Source organism: Stegostoma tigrinum, chromosome 18, assembly GCF_030684315.1.
Source record: "Stegostoma tigrinum isolate sSteTig4 chromosome 18, sSteTig4.hap1, whole genome shotgun sequence".
NCBI lineage: Eukaryota > Metazoa > Chordata > Chondrichthyes > Orectolobiformes > Stegostomatidae > Stegostoma > Stegostoma tigrinum.
Genome location: NC_081371.1, coordinates 38,171,284 through 38,198,385, shown reverse-complemented (window position 1 = coordinate 38,198,385; position 27,102 = coordinate 38,171,284). Strand labels below are relative to the sequence as shown.

The 27,102-nt window shown below is 39.4% G+C and overlaps 1 protein-coding gene across 2 annotated transcripts in view; it reads right to left on the bottom strand.

Annotated features, from left to right (window-relative positions):
* The window catches only part of grip1 (glutamate receptor interacting protein 1), a 384,971-nt gene that overhangs the window by 339,936 nt on the left and 17,933 nt on the right, over positions 1 to 27,102 (bottom strand). Inside the window, exon 2 of one of the 2 annotated variants that reach the window (XM_048549316.2) lies at positions 763 to 801. The exons of the other annotated variant lie outside the window; for it this stretch is intronic. Coding sequence (XP_048405273.1) covers positions 763 to 801 — 39 coding nt within the window. The remainder of the gene's footprint in view (positions 1 to 762; positions 802 to 27,102) is intronic. 2 annotated transcript variants of the gene reach the window in all.

Here is a 27,102-nt window from a genome sequence, read left to right as displayed (position 1 = left end):
CATCAGTCTCAGTGACAGCAGCCTCCAAGTTGATAGAACTGGACTGTCGAACAACCTAGAGTTGTAACTACTTATCCAAGATCACAACAGGTTCTGGAGTGCCTGTGATCTTGATTAAGTCGAAACCACTACATTTGGCTCAGTGGTCAAAATGTTGGCATTTCATGAAAACATTTCAAAGCCCAATCCTGCGATCTGAGCATAAATCTAGGTTGACATTTCAATTCAACATTGAAGAAGTGTTGCAAATTTAAAGTGCCATTTGTATGAGTAAATTAACACTCATTATAGAATAATACAGCATAAAAGCAGACCATACCACCATTAAATCTGTGCTGGCTCTTCTAAAGAGCAATCTTGTTGTAAATCACCGACGCCTTTATCATATCCTACAATTATTTTCTAGCAGAAGTATTTTCAGAATTGATAGATCCTGCTGAATGTGTATGGCTATCCTATCAGGCAGTACATTCCTTATTGTTCCATTTCCTAACCTTTACTTTTCCTTCTTGTTCATGGCATGTGGGTATCAATCATTTGTTCCCAATTCCTCGTTGTCCTTAAGCAGAAACAATTCACCTTCTTGAATCGCTGCTTTCCATTTGTTTTGTCAATCACCTCAAATCTGAAGACCTGGGTTATCAACTTTTCAACCAATGGAAACAGTTTATCTAAAATTTGTTATTTTGAACCTATTGAATCTTCTGTCTGTAGTCAAAGATTAAAATAAAAACATGGTTACAGACACTGACTTCTTCTTACCTCCAGATGCCGCCCAGCTTGCTGTGTTCTTCCATCCTCCTGTGTGTACCATAAAAAAAAAGTGAAATGGATCTTGGTACATTACAAAGACTTGAATCTAGAAGAAATGTAGATTGGAGGCTTGCTGCTGGTGCCATACATCTTTTTACACACTTGTTCAATAAAGATGTTGCTTGAACTTGTATTGTCTGTGCTTCCCTCAAATTTGAATTTTGTCTGTGCTTCCCTTAGAAGCACTGACTAATGCTAGGTATGGTCCCACAGCTGTCAGCCACCCTCCAGGAGATAACCTGCCTAAGCAAATAATCATTCTAAGTCTCTGCAATGGGAAGCTGCTCATTTGTTTCAAGCATCACTCACGCCTAGCCCATTCCTCAACCAAGGTTCAGGTACACTTTCTAGTAGGCAGCGCTGTTCCGCGGTCAAGATTGAATGCTGAGCATTTTAAAGCCTATTGTATTGCTCACTCTCTGCAATTATGACCAATTAATTCTAAATGTGCAGCATCATTACATGCAATCCATATTGTTTTACTGGTTATTAATGAGAGTTCTAAAAATAAACGAAAACAGAAATGGCTGGAGAAACTCAGTTGATCTAGCAGCATCAAGCAAAGTTAATGTTTCAGATCTGGTGATTCTTGATCATAACAGTTAGCAGCTAGGAAATTGCGTATTTATGCTGAAGCCAAAGTTTGGGTTGGTTGGGGAAGAAAGAGGAAGAAAATAGGTGAAGGTGAAGCCCAGAGCAAGACAGTGAAAGCGACAGCAAGAGAGAGCGAGAGTGATGAAAGGAGTAGGTAAATAAGGAGATTATCAATAGCAGGCCAGGACAGAAGGCAAGCTGAGGAAGTCATAAGAGCTAAGTGTAGGAGAAAATGAATGGGTTGTCCCATAACGTGATAACAGGCAAGAATGGATGACTGTGCTACAAACAATTCCTGTCACAACAGGACTGGGTGTGGGGTGGGTTTAAAAAAAGGAAGGAAGGATGAATCAGACTCTGAAGCTACTTAACTGGATGGAGAGTCCTCGAGTCCTAGTATTTTTCAAAGAACGAGAGCTCTCCCATGGTTGTCAAATCAGGTCTTCATTGGGTGTCCCTCATTTTGATGGAAATATCTACTCTGGTTTGCAGATTTCAGCTTAAAGTTCTTCATGGGACTGAACAGACTGATATATGTGGCCTACAGATCTTGGCACACAGCAAGGCACCCCTTTTAATACCTCAGAGCAAGGCAAAAGATTTGCTCATTTGCTTCCCTTTTCTGCCGCTGCTCTGCTTCATCATCAAAGCACCATGCAGTTTCATGGCCAAGTTACCGCTGTTATGAACAATTGAGAGGAACTTGATGCCAGTCATTTAAGCCAATAATACAGAACTTCAGGGCAAGCTTCAGAATGAATGAAGCATTTTCTTTGTTAGCCCCAGACCATTGGCCATTTGAAGATTGAGATAACAGGGCCGGTGGTGCAGGAGACACAGTTTTTTGCCATTTGGACAGTTTTTAGTGTTTTGCAGTTTTATCCAAACGTTTGTGGTCTTGTGTTCAAGGACGCTAGCATTTATTGAAAGGCCCTCTCATTGAATCTGGATAACGTAGCAAAGGCAGTGCTGGTGAAATTCTTTGCACCGTTGTGTTGCTAATCGGGTCCAGGTCTCAATATATTACTACTACTCTGTATACTAGGCCCTTGTGTCCTTGTGTAAGTCTTTGCTATCAAACACACACTGCTGCAAATTTGTAGAAGTCTAACCTTATGATGGATCCCCTCATCAGTAGTGGTCATCTGTGAGAAGTGGCTACCAAAATATCAGGAAGACCCAATGGTGTTACCTACCATACACTAGGCTAACATTGCTTTGCTGATGCTTTTCTTCACAAGAGCTGTACCAGAAGAAAGCTAATATGCTGCCATGTCTAATTTTGCTAAGCTATATTAGAAAATGCTGTGTCCTGGTAGTTATGTTTGGTCAAAACCTTAAAAGCAATTATTAAGCTGGTAACTTATTCATGACATGATACAATCCTTTATCTTAGGTCAGACCATACAGACTGTGTGGATTTTACTAGGAATAAATTCCAAGGAATTGATTCAAGCCTGAAAGAGGAACTTACAGCATATTACTTGGAAGCAATGTTCAGAAAAGCTTGACTTTCATATTTTATCAGTGTCTTCAAATCTATAATCTACACTTATTACTTTACTAATCGTAGCATCTTTCAGCTCTGCAGCACGTATTATGGCACAGCTGTAAAATAAGTCATATGATGAATGCCATCTCTATTCCTTTCATTCATTTATATGCAAATTACTATTAGAATAAAAATGCTACGCAGTTTAAAATGTGGCTTTTCTCCTGTGCCCTCAAGTTTAACACGTTACAAGAATCAGCTCTGTATAACGTAATTTACACAAACATTAGTCTGTGATTCAAACAAAATGAATTTGAGACTGAAATATGAAACTCAAAATTGATCAGGCATGTTTATTGAAGCAGTAATATTCCTGTTTCCAACCTCTCAAGAAGTTGCTTTCTTGGTGTGATAACATCAAAAATGATTGACTGTATAGACACAAAAGTATGAGAAGAAGGTCACACAGCCCCTTGAGATAGCAAGAACTGCAGATATCGGAGCCAGAGACAACAGAGTTGGAGCTGGAGGAACACAGCAGGCCGGGCAGCATCAGAAGAGCAGGAAAAGGTGATGTTTCGGGTCAGGACCTTTCTTCAAGAGGGCTGTTTTGTACAGCCCCTTCAATCTGCTCTGTAATTCAATAAGATCATGGCCCTACTTGTGCGTTAACCCTACTGCCCTACCCAATCCCTCAGATTTGCTTAAGCGCCTAAAAACTCAACAAACTCAGTCTTGAGTACATTCAACAGAAATATCTCCTGGTGTAGATAGTTTGGCAGATTCAAAGAGTTGAATTTCTCATCTTGGTCCTAAATTTCCAAACTCTTATTACGAGCTCTCTAGCAATGAGAAACGCACTACTTCCTTTGTTTCTAACTCACCTCTTGCCATCTCTCAATGATCTGGAGGTTTTGCCTTCCTAATTGTGTGGCAACCCTCGATAGGCATGACATTTTCCATCATGATTCCTTGAACCTAGGAAAGATTAACTGACGCCCAGTTAAGCACATGGAAGTGGTAGGTGTTCACTACAAAACGATGCAGGGAGCTTTCCCGTTAACCAGATAGACAGTGGACAAGGCCTGCATGGCCTCCACTGATAACCATCTATTAACATAGTATTCAAATAACAGAAGCTGCAGCACTCATTCCGTGTCAAGTCAGAAAAAAGTATCACAGTTTGCCAACCTGAAAATAAACTATTTATTCCTACGCTGTTCTTCTGCCCTTTAACCAATCCTCTGTCCATGTTAATATATTACCACAATCCCACAAAACCCATTTTAACATCCACTTGAATGAATACTTTTTGGAGAATTAAACACATTATACCATACTGGTTTCCCATGATCAACCTCATTAATGACTGCCTTAAAAGAATACATAAATCAATATCAAACAATTTCTCCTTCCTAAAGCTGTGTTTTTAAAAAAAAATTATTCGTGGGATGTGGTCCAGAATTTAGTTGCCCATCATTAGACTTCCTTGACCAATTAATTTCTTGACAAAATGCTGTCCTGGGGAGTAGAGAACCAACTGTGTTGTTAGGAATGAACTCCTAGGATTTTTCCCTAACACCAGTGAAGACATCATGACATTGTAATTTCCCAACAGCCCTCTTTCTACATCCTTAACTACACTCTGGAATTTTCTCTCCAACTGGTATTAGTGACCCTTCGGTCTCTAGGTTCTCTCTCCCATGTGCTTTGGGCAGTGGGGTTGCATTTGCTGCCTTCCAATTACTAGCATCATTCTAGAATCAAGGAAATTCTAGAAGATAAAAAACAATTGTGATCACCCTCTCTAACCCACATTTTTCAAAGGGATTGACAGCCAGATCCTCGGAAGTTGGCAGCTGTTCATCCCATTATTTTTTCTTGTCCTTTGTCTTTGCCAATATTCCATTCCACTCATTAGTTGAGAGGGCTGTGAACGCTCCATCATTTATGGCTGAGACAGATTTTTGGTTTGTCAGGGAATCCGGAGATACGGAGTGCACAGGAAAAATGGATGAGTTTACAATCCAGTTGGGTATAGACTATCAGTCCTCTCTGAAAAGTAATGGAAGGAACCACTGGCAATGCTATCAACTGATACATGGTCACCAATAGCTTGCTCCTGTCCTTTTACTTTGGGATTCAGCAGTGACCCTGGGGTCCTGGCCTCAGTACAGTGTTGGTTCAACATTGACACAATGAATTGAACTGCGGGAGTGACTGTCACTGAAAGCACTTAGTTAAGCGAGTCTTCAAGAAGTTCCAGAAAAATTAAAGTTAATGGGAATTGGGGAGGGGAAGCCTCTGGTGACAGTTGAAACTGATCATCTCAGCCTGAGAGTTTGTGTTCAACAATCAATTTTTTGTGCTTGCTTTTCCAATGGCTTTCTCTCTGTCATAAGGATGGAAGTGGTGATGCTTGCTGATCATTGCATGGTGTTAAACACCATTCACACCACAGTGGATAAGGCCCAGTAAGCCTATTCCACAATTCAAAATTATCACAACCAACCTTCATTTGTAACCCCACCTTCCCATACACTCCACGCATCTCTGGATTCCCTAACGACTAAAAATTTGTCTCAGTCTTAAATACGTTCAACGATGAAGCATTCACAACCCTAAGGTACAGGATTCTGATAGTTCGCAATCCTTTCATAAAGGAATTGATCCTCGTGTCAGTCCTAAATGATCAGTAATTTTTCGCAAATCTGAGCACTCTTGTTCTACATTCCCCAGACAGTGGCATGTGTCTCAGTATTTAACCTGTTGAGCACCTTCAGAATCGAGATGACTCATTATTCTGTTAAACTCCAGACAGTATAGGCCCAGCTTACTCAGCTGTTCACCATTGGGTAACCCTCTCGCCCCCAGGCCAAATCTTGTGAACCGCCTCCAATGCCATTACATTCTTTCTTAAAATCTGCAAGTCAAAACTACATACAGCATTTTAGATATAGCCTCACTACAGTCCTGATTGCACTCCAATCTCCTTGCAATACCAACCACCATGTCATCCACTTTCTACATTGCTTGATGCACCTGCACTTTATGCTCAGTGTAGGAATACAATGAAGATCGTCCGAAAAAATGAATATTTCCATATCTCATGCATTTAATATAATAATTTGCTTTTCTTATGATCAAACTGAATAACCTCAATTTTTCACCCTAAAGTCCATCTGTCACCTTTTGGCTCATTCGCTGAACCTGTCCATACCATTATAATCTCAGTCGAAACTGATCCCTTTTTAAAGCAAAGAAATTCTCACAGGTTACAATGGAAATAAGGACAAGATTTCACTTGAAGATTTTACTTCTATAAAGAAAGCCACAACATCACGTATCAAACATTAACTAACAGGCAACTCATACAAACTTTAATGCTACAAACAGATACATAGCATTAGAAAACAAAAAGGACAAATCTCAAAGCCACTCCCTGAGCTCTCAAGCAAAAGTTTCACCAGTCCGCTACCACACCAGACTGAAATTTGCAGTATCCCCTATCAGCCTTTTTCAGCTTTAATTGCTTGGTTCTGTCACTGTATATTCAAACCGGTGATGTACACTTTGAACGAATTCCAGAACAGAACGTCATGGGACAACATTGCCCAGTCCCAACAAGCAGGAAGTTTTCCATAAATAATTCTTGCTCCTTCATCTCTTTCCAGCCTACCTGCTTTTACATCAGTTTGCTATATTTGCCATATAATTATAAACCTTTTACTCTTCTCCATTGTCTCCTGTGAAATATATCATTTGGAAATTCAATTTCTAAAAGCATATTTAATATTCTGGAATTTTTAAATCAAATCCCATTTTTATTAATTCATTCACTGTAAAATAGTATCTCTACTATGATCTCTGAGATAGCTCATAAATGTATTCTCTGACTTATGATGATCTGAGAGAATAAAAGTATTTTGGAATAAATCTGGAGGCTGACAAACCTAAAAACATTAGAGCCGTTAAAACGGTTCACTAACTCCACTTTGTAGTGTTGAATGCAATCTCTAACAGGTATCATTTTCTACAAACTCAAACATCTATGGTTTCAAAACTAAAGAACAATTTGTATTTACGTTTAAGTACTCACATAAATCTATTTGCACAATTGTAAATATAATGCTCCCTTGAATTAGTATAATACAAAACAAGCACAATTAATAAAGTGACATGAAAGCGTGCAAATACTCATCAAGTGAGCTCATCTGGCAATTTGTTTCCTGTGTTTTAAAAACGGTCACCCCAATCATAAAAGTGAAAGGGAACATACGCTTACAACTGCAGAGTTTTGTGTACAACTGGAGAGGTTACCCAAAGAACTTCTGGAACAAGTGCACACCAAATGAACAGCCAATAACAACCTGCACACATTCCATTAGGACACCTGAATGGTTAGAAAATCATGAGCGTGATGCATGTGCACAAAGAAGCTGGAACAAATAAAATGAAAACAGTTTTCTGTGCGAAATGATTTTTTTTCATAGCTTATTGTGCGCGCGTAAGCATCTTATGTTTGTGAAAAGGGAGATGTCTGGAGAAATGTCTTTGTGCATTGTGGCTTGTCGGGGTCATGTGATCTCTTATAACCCTCTGTGTATAAAGGTCTGTAAATAGAAACTATTGCATCCACTACTTGGAACATGGTCACTAAGGACCTGAAAATCACTGCCAACAGAATAAAGGTGGAAGTGAAGACAACTAAACGATTTCAAAAGGAAATATACTTGCTCGGCTATGGAGATAGAGTGTGATGGGTCTAAGGAGAGGCAGTGTGTGTTTTACGGGCTGAATAGCCTTCTCCTGTGCTGTAATAACCACACTGGGCCTCACATATCTGTGGAACGGAACAATTAAAAGTCGCTGAGGTCAGAAAAACTCCTCAGCGAGACTGAAAATCAAACCTTGATGAATCTTTCCTTTTACTACAAACTTTATACCACCACATAACCTAGCTTTCCAGTTACAAGTACACGGATGTTACTGAAATGATTCAGAGAAATCCAATCCACTCCTGATAATTCCAGTTGATGTTTTGATCCTTCATTAACTGAGGGCTTCAGAATTCCGAGGCATTAGCAACTCACAGCTTCACATGTTATTAACTTTTTACTGCACGGATCATAAAAATCCTTTATAGATTAGTAATCATATACACAGCAGACATAGAAACATTCAAGCTCCAGATTTTAATATCTAATGGCACAACTTTCTCCTCTTCCATCTGAAAGACGACAATAACTGTAATCACTCTGTGATAACGAGAACTGCAGATGCTGAAATCAGAGTCAATACAGTGTGGAGCTGCAGGAACACAGGAGACCAGGCAGCAGAGGAGTAGGAAAACAAAGTGTGAAGCTGGATGAACACAGCAGGCCAAGCCGCATCTTAGGAGCACAAAAGCTGACGTTTCAGGCCTAGACCCTTCATCAGAAAAAAGGGTCTAGGCCTGAAACGTCAGCTTTCGTACTCCTAAGATGCTGCCTGACATGTTGTGTTCATCCAGCTCCACAATTTGTTGTCTCAGATTCTCCAGCATCTGCAGGTCCCATTATCTCAGAGGAGTAGGAAAGTCAACATTTCAGATTGGGACCCATCATCAGGACCCTCAATCAAGGGCCCTGACCTGAAATTTTGATTTTCCTGCTTCTCTGATACTGCATGGCCTGCTGAGTTGCCCCAGCTCCACACTGCAGTCATTTTGTGTGTCAGATTGGTAATTCCATAGTTACAAGTCTGAGCAGTGACTTTTGTTTGGTTATTTCACACTGGGAGCCATCGCACTCAAGCAAAAACCTGTCTTCTCACACTATTTTCTACAAAACATTGACACCAGAGAGTCAGATAGCAGTCAGAAATGTAAGCCGTAGAATGTAGAATACTGATACTAACATACAACAAAGGCTGCCTAAGTACAGAACAATTAAATCAGCTTAAAGTGGAAAGAAAAACCAGAAGTCAATGCAGCTCTTAAACACAATGGCATGCAGCTGGCATCATTTCAAAGACTTTAGTGGCTATCAGATATTCCGTGTAAAACTCTCAACATGACTCCTTATACATGAGTAGCTAATTAGTTGAATTACATCAAGTTGAGACCAAAGCACATTTTAAGGGGTGGAGAGGCGAGAAGCCAGGAAACAAATACTAGCATGCTGGAGAGAGGTTAGCTGTCACACTTCAATGGTTACATCACTTTCTATCCATTAATGCTCATAATGAGTATGCCACTGTGCGATTGCTGAAATAGTGGATTTTAAGCAGGCAAAAGCACTCAGTTTTTTCTATTGCACTAATCAGTTCTGCATCTATTACTTCAACAACATCTCATCGGAGCATTCAATCCTGCACAGAATGTTGCAGCCAAGACAGAAGTCATTCTGTCCATCAGGCCTGCACCAGTGGTTTTCACAAATAGAGAACCTATCATGATCATCCTCCCATCACTGAACATACAATTTTTACAGCCAAACTTTTATTTCAATTTTGAATAGAATTCACACCTCTGGCTTCAATAACTTTTCTGGCACTCACTTGAAACTTGTCCCTTTTAAATTTTATTTATAAACTTCACTTTCCGCCACCCAACCACCATTCTATCCATATTCTCCTTAATTCCAAGCATCATAAATATTCCCTGCAGTCTCTTGTGAAGCATCTTAAGATCCAAGTAACATTTTGGTGGTCATTTTCCTGTTGCCTGTGTACCTAAAAGTGTGTTAAGAACAAAGAACAAAAGAAAGTTACAGCACAGGAGCCGGCCATTTCGCCCTCAAAGGCTGCATTGACATGCAGCCCATCCAAACTAAAACCCCCTACCCTTCCGGGGACCGTATCCCTCTACTCCCATCTTATTCACATATTTGTCAAGATGTCCTTTAAAAGTCACTATCATATCTGTTTCCACTACTTCCCCTGGCAACAAGTTCCAGGCACCCACCACTCTGTAAAAAAAAAACTTGCTTTGTTCATCACTTTTAAACCTTGCCTTCTCACGTTAAAACTATGCCCCCTAGTAACTGACTCTTCCACCCTGGGAAAAAGCTTTTGACTGTCCATCAGGTCGCCCCTCAACTGCCGTCGTTCCTGCGAGAACAACCTAAGTTTTTCCAACCTCTCCTCATAGCTAATGCCCTCCATACCAGGCAACATCCTGGTAAATCTTTTCTGTACCCTCTCCAAAACCACCACATCCTTCTGGTAGCTTAGTGACTAGAACTGAACACAATATTCCAAAAAGTGGCTTGACTAAGGTTCTATAAAACTGCAACATTGCCTGTCAATTTTTAAACTCAATGTCCTGGCTGATGAAGGCAAGCATACCGTATGCCTTGCTAACTACTTTCTCCACCTGCGATGCCACTTTCAGTGACCTGTGTACCTGTACACCCAGATCCCTCTGCCTGTCAGTACTCTTAAGGGTTCTGCCATTTACTGTATACTTCCCACCTGGATTAGATCTTTCTAAATGCATTACCCCACAATTTTCCAGATTAAAATCCATCTGCCATCTCTCTGCCCAAGTCACCAACCAATCTACATCCTGCCGTATCCTCTGACAGTCCTCATCGCTAACCACAATTCCAATCATCCACAAACTTACTAGTCAAACCAGTTACATTTTCCTCCAAATCACTTATATATAAAATTATAAATAGCAAAAGTTCCCAACACTGATCCCTGAGGAACGCTGCTAGTCACAACCCTCCAATCAGAAAATGCACCCTTCCATTGCTACACTATCTTCTGTGACGAAACAGATTTTTTAATCCATTTTGTAAGCTCACTTCTGACCGCATGCGGCTTTACCTTCTTATCAGACTGCCATGAGGGACCCTGTCAAAGGCCTTACTGAAGTCCATGCAGACAACATCCACTGCCCTACCCTCACCAAACATCTTTGTCACTTCCTCAAAAAAAACTCAACCAAATTAATGAGCCTCAACCTCCCCTTCACAAAACCATGTTGCCTCTCACCAACACGCCCACTTATTTCCGAGTGGGAGTAAATCCTGCCGCAAAGAATCCTCTCTAATAACTTCACCAAAGAAAGGCTCACCAACTTGTAATTAGCTGGATTATCCCTGCCACTCTTCTTAAACAAAGGAATGACACTGATTATTCTCCAAATCTCTGGAACCTCTCCTGTAGCCAGTGAGGGTACAAATATTTCTTTCAAGGCCCCAGCAATTGTCCACCTTGAATATTTTTCAAGACCCCCAATACCTCCTCCTTTTTGATCTCAATATGACCCAAACGATCTACACACCCATCCCCAGACTCATCATCCACCAAGTCCTTTTCTATGGTGAATACTGATGCAAAGTACTCATTTAATAGCTCATCCTTTTCCTCTGGCTCCACACAAGTTCCCTTCCCTGTCCCTGAGTGGGCCAACCCACTCGCTCTTTCATATATGTATCAAAAGCCTTGGGATTTTCCTCAATCCTGTTAGCCAATGACTTTCCATAACACCTTTTAGCTCTCCTGACTCATTGCTCATGTTTCTTTCAAACCTGTATTCCACCCTTGCTTCGTGTGTTCCCAACCTCCTAACCTGGACAAATGTTTCTTTTCTCTTTGACTAGGCTGACAATATCTCTCGTGATCCAAGGTTCCCTAAACTTATCCTTCATTCTTACAGGAATGTGCCAGTCCTGAGTTTTCAACTTACATTTGAAAACCTCCCACATACTAGATGCTGATCTGCCCTCAAATAATTTGCCCACATCCTACATTCTTCAGTTCTAGTCCAATATTGTTGTACTTGCCTTCCCTTGACAATTATACCTATCTTTATCCATCAGTACCTTAAAGCTTACTGAATTGTGATCATTGTTCCCAAGCTGCTCCCCCACTGATACATTGACTTCCTGGCCAGGCTCATTTCTCAATACTAGGTTCATGAAGGCCCCTTTCCTAGTTGGGCCACCTACGTACTGTTTCAAGTCGTCTTCCTGGATGCTCCTTACAAACTCTGCCCCAAGCACTAAGTGAGTCCCTGTCAATATATGGGAAATTAAAGCCACCAAATGACAGTCAGACCAGTTTTGATCAGCGACCACACCCTGCCTGTTCTTCCTGAGTCTTATTGGCCCTATTCTCTACTTCCCTTTCAGTCAATTCACCTTTGGTTTGATCCCTAACCCCGCCAATCTAGTTCTACACGAAGTTGACCTGAACCCAGTATATTTTCCAAGGACCAATGCATTCCAAGGAACTCACCCACAAACTCCTGAAAAACTACTAAAACTCTTATGTTTGGGTTTTCTGGATACTGTCCAACATACAGCAGCCAAAAGGCTTCTAGCACGATTCCTGCCCTATGGCTAACAGAATAGCATGGGACTAATGTCTTCTCACCTTTGCTATCAGTTCCTCCTCGGATCCTTTAGAAGCCCCAGAAACTATGAACCCGAAAGGTGTGAAGTCTGGCAATGCTGTTCACCTTTCCCAAAATCTGGGTATTGAGTACTTATTCATCAAGCTGAACAGCAAGATCATCCTTGCCCATCCACCATTCTACCTCACCTGGCCGGTATTATTTCCCTTAAAAAATTCTGTACAGTTTACTAAACGGAAAATAACCGCATTTTAAAAATTCAGACCAGATGGTCCCAATCTTTAATGCTTCTCCAGGGGTTTAGTAATTTTATCATGTATTTAAAAATTCCAATAGTTTGCCAACAGTTGGTGACTAACTGATATAAAATTACCTGATTTACTACAATCTGGAGAATTGTAACTTCCACTAAATTATTGTACAAAAGTCAAAATTTAACTCTTTTGAACATGGAGGTAAAGTATTACTCAGTATTTCAACCAATTGTTCATTCCACTGAAGGGTTGTATCCTACATTTCACATCAAATCTAATCCTACTTTTACAATGTGCTTCATTACCAACAGCTTTGTCTTTACCCTATTTATTTAAGTAGTGCCTGCTTTCCAGCGTGATGCATTTTACTTTAGTCTCAGATTGGATCCAATGTCTTTATCCAAGCATGTGGGTAACAAAGATCCAAACCAACCTCGGACACAAAATAATATTTGATCATTCCTTTATTTTGAGCTTAAAAAGGGAGTTAAAAGTTAAAAACAAACCTTGAATTCATGGAAGGCCATGATTTTATGGATGGAAACATGGATAAGAAATCCATCCAGCAGACCCGAGCTACAGAACTTTGCCAAAACTTTAAAGCACGATTTTACTTTGAAAGTTTAATTTGCAATGTGAAGATCAATGGATCAAAAAGTAATAACTTTTACATCCATCTGTGGTGAACTTACCATAAATGAAACAGTGAGACTATACAGAAGTACAAATGGAGTTTAAAAAACAAGAACAAATCTGGCATTTCTTTACCTAGGAAGCTAATGTGCTGCCTGGGTCATGGAGAAAGATGATGTAATTCAAATACAAGAACGTTTTAAAATTGACATGATGGTAGAAGATAGGTTACCTGGGGAGGCAATAGCCTTGTGGTATTATCACTGGACTATTAATCCAGATACTCAGACAGAGTTCGAGTAACCCGGGTTTGAATCCTGCCATGGCAGAAGTTAAATTTGAATTCAATAAAATATCTGCAATTAAGAAACTATTGATGACTGTGGAATCCTTTGCCGATTGTGAAGAAAAACCCATCTGGTCCACTAACATCTTTTAGGGAAGGAAACTGCAATCCTTACTTGGGTCTGAAGTCACATGTAGGCCAGACCCACAGCAATGTGGTTGACTCTCAACTGCCCTCTGGGCAATTAGGGATGGGCAATAAATGCTGGCGAGCCAGTGGCGCCCTGATCCCATGAATGAATGAAGGAAAAAAAAAGTGCTTAAAAGTAATAAGGTATCAGGGCCAAAACAGATGCATCCAAAGATACCGAAGAAGTTGAGAGTGGGAACTGCAGCGGAATCAGGGGTAATGCCGAAGGATCGGAGAATTAAAAAGTGCGTCAAGATGAGCCCAGTAATGACAGACTTGTCAGTTTACCTTTGTTTGGGGACATTTTCACAAACAATGGCGAGACAGAATTAAAATCAAGTGGGAAGATATGGATTGACTGAGATAATCCTACGTGGATTTATTAAGGAAAACGAGAGAGGCATTAAGGAAACCAAGTGGAGGCTTAGAGACCACATTGTGGAACACCTGTACTTTGGTCATGACCAACAACTGCACCTCCCAGTCATGAGCCACTTCAACTCCACCTCCCACTCCCACTCCTTGGACAAGATGTCCATCCTAGGCCTCTCCCACTGCCACAGCAATGCCACACAAAAGTTGCAGTAACAGCGCCTCATATTCCGCTTGGGAACCCTGGTCTCAGTGTGGACTTCACAAGCTTCAAAATTTCCACACCCTGACCTCATCCCAAAACCAGCCCAGCTTGACCCGCCCCTTGAAATGTCTGACTTTTCTCCCACCAATCCGCTCCTCCCACCTCAGTGACCAACCACCACCCCCACCCCCACATCCTACCTACCAGCCTCATCCCTGCCTCCTTGATCTGTCAGTCTTCCCTTGACTGATCATCCCCCACCCATCCTCACCTTTATTGGCTCCATCCCCGCCTGATTGGCCTGTCCATCTTCTATCTGCCACCCCCTCTCTCCCTGTTTATTTCAGAGTCCCCTTCCACTCCCCCATTTCTGAAGAAGGATCCAGACCCAAAAAAATCAGCTTTCCTGCTCCTCTGATGCTGCCTGGCCTGCTGTGTTCATCCAGCTCTACACCTTGTTATCACAGATTCTCCAGCATCGGCAGTTCCTACTACCTGAGTCTTAAACTAACATGCTTGGATTATTTGGAGGGTTGGCGGAGAACAAAATGGTTTAATGTGGCATACATGGACTTCCACAAGGCATTTAATAAAATACCACCAAGTCTTGGGGATCTATAACTTATGGACTAAAAAAGGGACAGTAGCAACATGGATACAAAATTGACTGAGTGACAGGAAACAAAATGGTGAATGTCTGTTTCTATCCCCCACCCCAGACCAGAGAAGGAATAATTGTAGAATTCCCTAAGGATCAATGTTACAAACTCTAACATATATTAGTAGTATAGACTTGTGTGCATAGCACAAAGAACGTTTGTGGATCATGCAAAATAAAGAAATACTGTGAACCATGATTCAGAAACAAAAGTGGCAGTGTGGTCATGTAACTGGACCAGCAGACAAAAAAGTCCAGGCCAATCTGGACTCAAACTTCACCATATCAGCGCATGAAATTTCAATTCATGAAATGTATCTAGAATTTAAAGCTAGCCTTAGTAATGTGTTACACAATTTACTTTGTTCACACATTAACCTTGCCAATGTAAACAAAGTCCCATTACTCTCCAGGATGTCTCTCCCTAATCCCAGGCTTTAGAAGATGTATTTCTGTAGCCATGAAGATAAATAAACGGTGGAAGCAGGAGCAATGGAGGCTTTGTAAATGCAAATTGGACCATTATCATGATAGGAAAAATTTACAGGTCTGAAGGATAAGCATGGCAATGACGCCAACTGATATGCTCCTTCCAAGTGTACAGAAATGACAGGCTGAACAGCCATCCTCTATGCTGTAAACATTCTGCAATTCTAAAACTAAGACAACTGCCCAAGGTGAAACTAACAAGTAACACAAATAAAGACTAGGAAGGGAAGGCCACTACTAAAAGCAAACATTCATTTTGCCCTTAGTATTTTAAATAATTTACTGGGATCTTAGAACGGCTTTTAAATATGAAAGGTTTTCATAAATTTACATTTGAGGACTTAAGCTTTGAAATGTTGTGGAATAATTGATTCATTTCAATTTTCAGAGACACCTAGACATTTTCAAGAAAGGGTCATTGAAAGATCGGCATTGACATTTGGACCCTTTAAAATTAAGACTCCTGAGAAATCACATGACTTTTTTAAAATTTAGCTGGACACTCCTGTTGGGGATGCTTGTATTGACTTGAAGTTGGCAGGGGTATAGCTAAGAGGAAAGCACTGCCCAGCTGTCTATCCAACTGCTCTTCTCTCTCCACCCCCCCCCGTCCCCCACGCTCGGGTTCTATCATATCGTTTACTCCCCATTCCTTCCCCCTCCTTATTAACTGCATGTAAACCAATGCTTTTCCAGCTACCATCAGTTCTGAGGAAGGGTCACTGGACCCAAAATGTTAACTTGGATTTTTATCATCACAGATGCTGCCAGGCCTACTGAGCTTTTCAGCTACTTCTGTTTTTGTTCAATGGGTCAACTGGCCTAATTCTGCCATACATTTGTTTGTCTTACAGCTTGACTGCCGTAATTGAACAGACTCAGTGAAATGTCAGGAGGTTAAGTGTTAAAATATGTAACTGTACAGAGTCAGGCTTGACATTTCAGTGATAATGTTTCCACATTGAAGGAGGAACTATTTTAATTTCTACTTGAAAACACAAAACAGTGCTAAATTTTATACGAAAGTGTCATTACAACGTTGAATGCAATAGGGTACTGATCGAGAGTCTTACAAGCAACAGCTTAAAAAAAAGAGAGAGAGAGAGAGAGATGGGGGAGGGTGGGGGGGAAGAGAGAAGGAAATTTGTTTACACAATATTTTTCTGCAGAATGAATTACATAAAGTAACCAGTACATTGCTCAAATAACAATCGTTTATAAATTTGGCCTTGGCTTAGACTCAACAAGATGCTTACTTCGGAGCAATCCTTGTGTCTATAGTTCACTCTTTGATTAGTAACATTAAAGCACAAGCTGAATTTCCCATAATAGCTGAGAATTTCTTCACCATTTTCCATGCAACAACGGCACAAAGGCTGGAAGATACTGTTCCTTAATGAAAACCTTTGCATGAGTGCTTATGCCCGCTTTACACCAGAACTTTGCTCTGTCCAACTTCCTTCATTTTTTACATCCAATGTCAGCCCATTTAGCCCATTACTATCCAGTCCCACATCCACACAAGTTTAGGGCAATCACAACAGCTCGAAAGAAGCATAAAGAGACACCCAAATATTTCGGAGTATTAAGTCTTGATGGCTATTTCTCATGCTAATGGTCTTATCAAAAAAAAACTAATATTTTTAACTCATCTTTGTAACTGTATTAGCATTAAAAAGAAACAAGCTTTCACAACATAAATTTTCTTAAACATCCTGCATACAAAATGGAATCACTGTTCATTGACACCCGTTCAGTGCTTCCTCAGGGCCAGATTTCTGCTCATTATCTCTCAGGATTTGATGTTCCCACAAAGCATAAATGAAACTTCAGAAAATTTAAACAGCAGTCTTTTGCTGTTTGCCAGTGAGCCCTCATGTAAAGTTCAGCATAAATCTGATCAAGAAAACTTCATCCCAATTATCTGCAGTAGCTTTGCAAGTAAATACTTAGTTGCATTTAGATGGTCCAGTCAATAGCAACTATATTTTGGATGAAGCAATGACTATGTTTTCAGAATGTTGATGATAAAAGTTTAGCTTCATAAATTCCGAACACAATATGACAACACTAACGCAGTATTTCCATTAATGTACGTTCTGGAGACTGCATGTTAGAGAACAGCCTCAACTTTTCCACTTTGGAAAATTGTGCATGCCAGAATTTCCATGATGCATTGTTGATGGGAATAAAGACTCCACTGGAGTTGTATTGTCAAAGTATTAGCCCTTTGAGAATAAAAATTCAACTATGACCTCTTCTTTAAGAAAAAGGAAACAAAACATGGAATTCCTTGTTCATTTTTGCAAAAACCGTCACACTAAATTTTAATCAAAATTCTTCCAAAATCTAACTAATTAGCAGTCTTGCTGAAGTCCTGGCATGAAAATGTGTTCTGCTGGAAGTCTCTAGCTAGCAAGGAAGGTGTAAAGAAAATAGTTTTCAATAACTTATTTATGCCGAGTGATCAGACAAGCATTTCCTCCGAACAGTCATTACAAACATACATTTGGGGTAATGTTGCGACTGCAGGGATGCTGTTCCATGATGTACCAGTTAAATTTAGGTGTATTGTCAGAGTAAAATGACAAAAGGGAGAAGAAAGAAAACTAAAAGCTATATTTAAAAAAAGTATGAAGTTTATGTATTCTTCCAAAAACAACAAAACAAATCCCAAATGTTGGAATTACTCATCAAAACAAGCAGTTTATATTTCAGATATAAGCAATCTTGGAAAAGTTGCATGTTTCCTCCTTTTATTAAAGTGAGCTCTGGAAATTCACACACAAAATTTTTCATAGTTCAAGTCTGTACCTTTCTACATAAAGTCATTTGAAAAAGCAAATAATTCCCGCAAATACCGCAAACCTATGAGATCGCGTTTTCTCCCATAGTTAATTAAAACCACGAACATGTACTTCAGTAATCCAGTAACTTAATTTATAAATGAATGAATAGTTAACTTAAAAAAAACTGTAAAACTAAAAATTAAAGTAGCTGTTGCCACATTGAATTAGGAACTCACTCTTCCGGCTGTATAATTACACAATCACAGAAAAGGAGCATCAGAAGAACTACCAAAGGATGTAAGAAATTGCAATTACTTCAAGCTTATAAATGCTCAGAATATCGTTTCAGCCAATGAAGTGCTTTTGAATTACAATCACCACGTAATGTGGAAAGTGCAACAGTCAGTTAATCAGCAAACAGCTTCTCACCTGAAAACAGGGGAGAAAATAGCCAATTAACTGGGTTTGGAGATGCCAGTAGGAAATAAATGTTACCTAGGGCGTTAGGAAAATGGCCATGCTCGCTGTTAAATACTGCCTTGGGCTAATTTATACTCATTTGAACAAGGAGCTAAAAAAAAAACTGATATTTAGTTCAAATACTTTGGTCAGTACCACACAGATGTGTCAGACTAGATCATTTTCTCCCCCCAGGTCCTGGAAGCAAGACCTGAATCCAGATCTTGTAATTCTGGTATAAAAGATGTAACTGTTAAGCATGGATCATAGTTGATCTCACAAACCTGGATAAGGACATGATCTGTTCAGTCTGTGTTGTCCTGAGGATGGATTAACCTCCAACTTTCACCAAGGTACACTAGTATATAATAGCAGGGGACTGGAAGGTACAGGTCACTCTAAACTGTTTCCCCGGGGAAAACATTAATGTAAAGTACTGTTCGAAAGAAAAGAAGTTGGTGAGGAATATAAACACTGATATTTCAGGGGAAATTGGAAGACAAGGTGGAACTCCCATTGTTAAAATTCTGAGGATTACAAAGGTGCTTTAACGTTAAAGTCCAAGGCAAGATTATATCGTTGCCTTCTAGCATAACTGCATACAAAAGTTTGTTCTACAGTGACCCAAACCATTTTATTGATGTAGTAGCCTTTACATAATACTGCATGAGATTCAATAAACATGTTTGTACAACACAGCTTGAGGGCATCACAGTTGTAAGTTACAGTATTTACAAGCATTTTATCATTCCTGGCAAAGCAAGATGCTTGTGCTATTATGCGCCTGTGTGTTGTTATGAGATTTATAAAGCTCTGACAGACTATAGCTTTTCATGTAATTTTATCTATTTTCTTCAGTCATATACTTTAAAATGGTTGAAAACATGACAGCATGAAAATGTTACAAAGATATCACAGAACTGCAATTTCAGACAATTTGTACTTCTATTTGTATTTCTGTCCAGACAATCACTGTTGTGATATGTATCTGATCAGTTTTTATATCCAAGTTGCAGAGTATTGAAAAAGAAAATAATGACAATTAGGCAAGAACAGATGAAAAGATTGATTTGGCGGAGAGTCAGAACTACAGATGCTGGAAACTAGAGTCAACTGCAATTCCCTCCCTACTGTCATTGTGAGTCTACTGACAGCATATGGACTGTTAAAGTTCAGAAAGGAAGCTTACTACTACCTTCTCAAAGGCAACTAGGGGCAGGCAATTAAAATGCTGGCTCAGCCAGCAATGCCCAATGTCCTACATGCAAATTAAAAACACTCTAAAAAAACTGGCATTTTAAAAATCTTGACATGTACACCTCATTCATGTACGCCATTAAATGAATAATGCTCCATTAAGTTACACTTCCACTTTCAACAAACATTAAACCCAGCAAATTCTAAGGCTTTACTGACATTTATTTCTGAAACAGCAGGAAGTATGCAACAAGAAGAATTCAACTTCCTTCTGAAACACAGTCTATTATGAAAAATTAATTGCATCAGTGATATTTCAGTGGGTTTAAAATTTGGGTCAGTGAAATAATTAACAGCGATGACATTTCTGTAGTAACCATAATCTAATCTACAAGAGACCACGATTAATGAGGGAAGAATAATCACTGACTTACTCAGACCTGTGGAGACCCTGATCAAATCTCTCAACAAAGTGGATGAAACCGTTTCTGACATCAAGCAGGCAGAGAACAGGAGAATTTCTCTGAACTGAAATATGTTGGCAAATAATCAGTGAATATGCTCTAAACAGAATCTCTTATCTATTTCCGATGCACAAAGCTGTAGATTTATAAAAAACACTCCCTGAAATAAAATCCATTTCAAATTTTGCTCAAATTATTCAGATAAAAAAGTGTTTGAAAATGATAAATTATTGAATGGTTTAAATCACCATGCCAACATTATGAGTTTTGATTTGACTTAACTACCCTTTAAGCAGTTGAGTATTAACTTGTGCAATATCTGGGAATTAATAGAGGAGCAGACAAAAGATTAAATTTAGTCCTTTGAAGCATGTAATATGCTTCAAATGATGTATCAGAAGCAGTTTATTCTTGCCTTTTGTTACAAAAATAAACATTTCGCAGTAAACTTCAAGTCGTACACTCGCACAAACCACTCAGCAAGCTCTACCTTTACAGAAGGGTAATTGGATCAAGTCTTTTCAAATTACTGCCACCTAGACCTTCATCTGTGCCTTTGCTTGGCCTGGCTCCATCATTTACTTGTAATATGCGAAAAAGCACAGATAGAACAAGTGTTGGCAGCATTTTCAGAACAAGCAGGAGGCACAGCAGGGATGGTTCCTTCAAAACAAAAGCATGAGAGACGCTGACAAAAGCAGAAAAAAAATCACCGAAAACTAAATATCAAGTCATAGGATTGAGAACTTTTTAGGAACATCAGAGATGACTAAAACGTGAATAAAAAGAGGTGAAACCTTTAATTTAAGAAAGTACATTGGCAAGAAATACAAAAAAAGAAGGCAAGAGCTTTGAAAAGTAAAAAAGGGGAGAGAATAGCTAAAGTAATATTGGGATCTTGGGGGATACAAATTGGGGAATTGGAAGATACAATTGCAGATAATTTAAAACGATATTTGACCTCTGCCTGCATTGTGGAGGACACTATAAACATCCCAAAGATAACAGATAAGGTATTACTGAAAGTAAACATCTTGCAACGGTTTCTATAGTGAGGGAAAAGGACTTGACAAATTAATGGGACTACAGGAAGACAAGTCTCCAAGACCTGATGGCCTGCATCCAAGTGTCTTAAAGAAATTCGCTGCAGAGATGGTTGGAGGCATTGGTCAAAATATTCCAAAACTCCCCGGGACAGTCGCCTATCATCTATGGTTGGGAAAATGTTAGAGGTCACCATTCAGGAAAAAAAATAGTAGGACATTAGAACAGCTTAACAAAATCAAACAGAGTGAACATGGTTTTGTGAAGGGGAAATCATATTTGAAAAGGTTTCCTAGAGTTCTTTAAGCAGGTAAACAAGCAGAGTTGATAAAAGGGAGCTGGTAGACGTAGTGCTGAGATTGATGGCATTAAGTCTGACAGTTGCTGTCACTGCCTACCCACAGTCCCTCGCCAGATGCATGTTGACCAACATGGTGTTGCATGACTTTCCATTCCAGAGGATGTAGGATGCCATTCAGCCCACAATACCCATGCAGACTGTGCAACAGCGGCTTAACTATTCCATTCCTCTGTTATTCCCCTTCAGCTGCTTTTCTGAGTCAGTCCACGCAGGAGATAAGTAAAGTTGCTGGGAACATTGCCGTTCTCCATGATCAATATCCAAGCAAAGCGTGCCAAACTGGGGACGTAGAAACAAATTGTAACCACAGAAGTGGCTGCTGGTGCCTCCAAACTCGAAAGCAGCCATATCTGGATATTTGAAGTGTGCATCCAAAGGCCTAGCTGCAGAGTGACCAGCAGCAGATTGAGATCATGAACTACAAGATGAAACAATAATGAGTGATTAACATGGAGCATGAAAAAGAAATCGAAAACAACTTTCCATACTGTAGTATGGAAAAATGAATTTTTCTTCGTACTAGAGAAAGCTAACAGTGTTTGCCTTACATGTCACCAAAGTATTGAGAAGTAAAAAAAGAGAAACTTGGAAGAATATCATACATTGAATCAAAGTACATGGATACTATTCCCTTGAATGGCAATGCTTCAGATCAAGAAACTGGATGGCCAAGGCTGTTGGAAAACAACTTGTTTTTTGCCCCCCTAAACCAAACTAACACAAAAAGACCTCCACTGAAGCATCACTTCAGGTTTGCTACCTGCTGGAAAAAAACCATTCACAGATGGCGCAGTAATTAGATAATGACCATTGGCATTATTCTTTACTTGGTTGAAGAAAGTCAAAAGAAGAAATAATAGCAATCCAAAGCATGTCTTGTGGTGCTTCCAAAGTAGCAAGCGGAGCTAATCTTTGTCGAAAGGCAAGACACCCTTTCAGCACTAATAGCAGGACTTGAAGGACTGAAGATGCTTGTTAGTAGCAGTTAGACACCATGGCTTGCCTGACCATTTCAGAAGGCATTTAAGAGTCAACGCACTGATCTGTCCACACATTTTAAGATGGCAGATTTTTCTTTGGTTAAAGATATTAGTGACTTTAAATTCCAGACTGGTTAATTGAATTCCAATTATATGATCTGCTGGTGGGATTTTAACCCATGCCCCCAGCTGGTTAGGCTTCAGTACTCATCTAATGACATTCCCACTACACTGCCAGCTCCCTATTCATTTTTATACAGGATTGTATGAAGCGAAGAGCTGGATCAAAAACTTGCATTTATATGATATCCTTAATCTGAAACATCCTAAGATGTTCCCTGGGCAATAACTATTAATAGACACCAAGTTGCAAGGGGACATCAGGAAAGATGCGGACTGAAACAGATTTTAAGAAGCTTTGCAGTCAAGCCTAATTTGAAAACAGAAATAGGTCATATTGAATTAAGTATTCCATCACCTAAATAAATATATAATTTTGTTTCAATTAACAATATAATGGCAGCCAAACAGGCATCATTGAAATAAGGTGCATAATTTGACTTGAGTAAAGAACCAAAATTAAAAGGTACCCAATTATCAGGATTGAGAATAAGTGTAAATAGAAAACAATTTTAGGCATTCAATTTCGATTAGATTTATTTCACAATCACTTCAGTGGAGCCAACTTTATCAATTTTACTAACGTGCTTTGGAGTAATGGTACAAAGATCTCCTGCAAAAGGCAGTTTACGCAAACATTACTAACATGCTTATAGATAAAAATGACAACTTTACAAAAGGAATTTTACATGTAAAAAAGCAAAACAAACTTTGGTGTGCCACCATTTCACCAACAAGGTCTAACGATTATTGTTGGAGAAATAATGTGCTTTTAAAATAGAGAGACAATGAAGAACACAGACACCCGAGAGTCTGTAAACAGTAGTTATTCATGAATGAGGTTGCGATTATGCCAAGGTTTGTAATTGTATCTGCACCAAATTTGATTGAAATCTCATCAAAAGTTAGATAGGAATATACTCCACTGCTGTTTCTGAGCTGTTACACATCAGCTTATTTATGTTGTTTTCAAAACAATGATAAAATTTATTGAGAGTGACTCTTAACACCATCACTGTAATTGCATTGTAATTTAAATCAGTGAGACTCTGACACATGAAGTAAGGTTTCTGTCTGCGCCTGGCGGAAGAAACAAGAAGTTGATTGAACAAGATATAGCTTTCTTAAAAAAAGGTGTCACTGATTTGGGTCAAGAAGTTTGAAATTCTTATTAATTTTATGGCTGCCAGCTAAGAGGGAAGAGAGGGATGTTCCACAGCATAGTTAGCAGCAAACTGTTGAATGAAAGCTGCAACCTTTGAATTTTCATATTAATCCGAGCATACTTTTTATGCTGGTTTTGTGGTCAGTTTCAGAGGGCAGTTTTTGAAGGTGAATGTTAGATACACTAATTCTATAACCCCAGCACCACTATACTAAAATCTGATTCAAAGGTCCACATTTAAAATACAGGCATTGAGGGAATAAGAAAAATGATTAATGTAATGCGAGAGAAGGTCAGGATATGGGCAGAGTGAAAGTAGAAATGCAAGTCATGTAGAACATGTGGTACAGAAACAAGCCTGAACTAGATTTAAGATTCATATAATTATCCCCCCACACTAATCCATGTAACTTGCATTGGTTAGTCTGGTTACTGATCCTTGTCCACTGTTCTTGACGGCTAAAGCCTTTGGGTGGCTCTATAGAGTTAATTAAACAGAAAACTGTTTCTTGGGAAGACCTTGGCCGAGACTATGTAAGCAGCCCTGCACACCAATTTTTGAATCAACATCATTTCTGCACTGTTTCAAATCAATTTTAAAATATATGGTAAACCAATAAATCTGCAAGAAAATTAGTGACAATGAATTTTGCAAAGTTTAACTTCACCAGGGTCTGAGCATAGAACTCATTTCTCTCATTGCAGAGAGATCTTCCTGCATTGTACAACTGATAGATTTCAGGGTTCATAAAAAGGAGGTAATGGCATGTTGTCTTGTAGTTGAGGACCAAAGAAGAATTCATCAACTTACAGATGGGATATTTGATACAGCACCAAGTGCTCTTGAAAAATACGAAGGCTAGTGTGATGATTCAGCAATGGACACTCTGACAGACTAATCTCAGTGCTACAGTGAGCCCATTAAATATGTGGTGGCATTCCAGTAGTTGGTCTCTACACGTAAAATTTGATTTGATCTGATTAGTGTTTGCTAATCAGACATCAATAAATTGAAAACACTCCCAATTCCACAAATTAGGGACTGTCACCCCATGGAGCATGATGATTAAACCTTCAGAATAAAAGAATTGACCTTGGCAATCCAAACCAAAATCAGCTCGGATAGATTCAGTCCTGTGTAACTTGATTGCAGACACAATGTTCCTCACCAGCTCAAGTACAAGGATGGTGGCCAAGGATATTCCAGCAACCTCAATATTATGTCACTATTACTCCAGTTTCAAGAATTTTCACTGTTATACTCCATGAAGTAGTATTACCCTAGACTGATTCAATTTCTATCTTGTTAAAAGCAGAAACCTTGTTTTTTAAAAAAAATTGGGGGTTGTGGGTTTAAATCTTGAGCAAATTGGTGGGTTCTTCAAGTTTGTATCCAAGACTGAGCACACAGTGATATGATCAGTGACATAGATATCTCTTCCTTATGTACCATATTTGGCAAGATTAAAGTGGTACTGACATGTTCCTTACATTGACACAAGAATTCTACCAGTTTTACAAAATTTGAGATGGCTGCCATTTGCGATTCATGTCGAAGTGTCACAGGAATTAAAGCAATTAGAAGCAGATTGCACCATTGGGTGAACTGATTCATCTTTGTAGATATTAACTTTGATATTGTACAAAGAAATTTCAAGACTATGTATTAAGGCAGTCAAGGGCACTATTGTTCCTGTTGAGTATCTACTTCCCACAATTCAATAAACAATCAGCAATCTTTAAACATAAAAAAAATCAACAATTCTGGAGGCAAGATAACAAAGTGAGAAGCTGGATGAACACAGCAGGCCAAGGAGCATCTCAGGAGCACAAAAGCTGACGTTTCAGGCCTAGACCCTTCATCCTTAGTGTGCTCCTGAGATGCTGCTTGGCCTGCTGTGTTCATCCAGCTTCTCACTTTATTATATTGGATTCTCCAGCATCTGCAGTTCCCATTATCTTTAATTCTGGAGGCATCCAGTTTTGCCAGAATAGCAAAAGTGACGAAGCCCTAGCAAAAAAAAAAACAGTACCTAGCATATCCCAGAAGATAGTTTCCACAGTCTTGTTAGATGTTCAGGGAATGCTCAACTTAATTGATATCATCGTCTATCAATGGGCAAACAGGAACACTTGTCAGCAGAGCTCCCTCAATTTGAAAAACACAATTGCATGCTTATAAGAAAGGACAAATGACCATTTTCAACACCCACATTCATGTGCGAGGGTACACAGTGACGGCACTTGGGGGTTAAGCCAGCAGACAACAACAAAGCCATGTCCAACATGGGAATGCTGGCATACTTCCTTGTTAGTACGAACTTGATCTTAAATCCACACCCAAGAATACAAAGACTCATCAGAAGCTACAGCTCAAACATTTAGAATTGGGGTGGCAAAATGGCACAGCAAAAACAATATTTACAATGTTAAAATATGAAGATAGCCTGTCTGCCAGTCCTCATGGTATTTACACGTGTTCAAATTCTGCTGTGGCAGATATTGGAATTTGAATTCAATAAACATCAGGAATTAAGAATCTTATGGTGACTGTGAATCCATTGTCATTTGTTGGACAAACCCACCTGGTTCACTTTTGTCCTTTAGGGAAGGAAACTGTCATCCTTACTAGTCTGGCTTACAAGTGACTCTAGACCAATAGCAGCGTGGTTGACTCTGAAGTGCTGTCTGGGCAGTTAGGGACGGGCAATAAATGCTGCCTCCCCCGTGACTCTCTCATCCCATTCATGAAAAAAAGTCACAGCAGATGCATTGGGAATTGCAATTAAAAATATACTCTTTGCGCATTGAAGGAAGTGAATGACAAATCAACCCGCAACCATCAACAAGTTCCTTGGCAGCAATGCTTATCTGTTAGATGACAATAACAAGTGGATCACAATAGGTTAGATAGCGAGCAGCCATTTGTTCTTTCCCTGAGTGGTATCGATCACCTGCTTCTTCACAAAAAAAAACTCAACAAACTTGTCGATCTAATCACAGATTTTACAAAAGAACTTCTCAGATTATTTCTGTACTTAGAAAAAAAAAACAGAAGAAATTACTTCATATACACACACACACACACACACACACACACACACGTAGGCCAGACCACATAAGTATGGCAGATTTCCTTCCAGAAAGGACACTCATGAACCAGGTGGATTTTTATGATAATTGACAGTT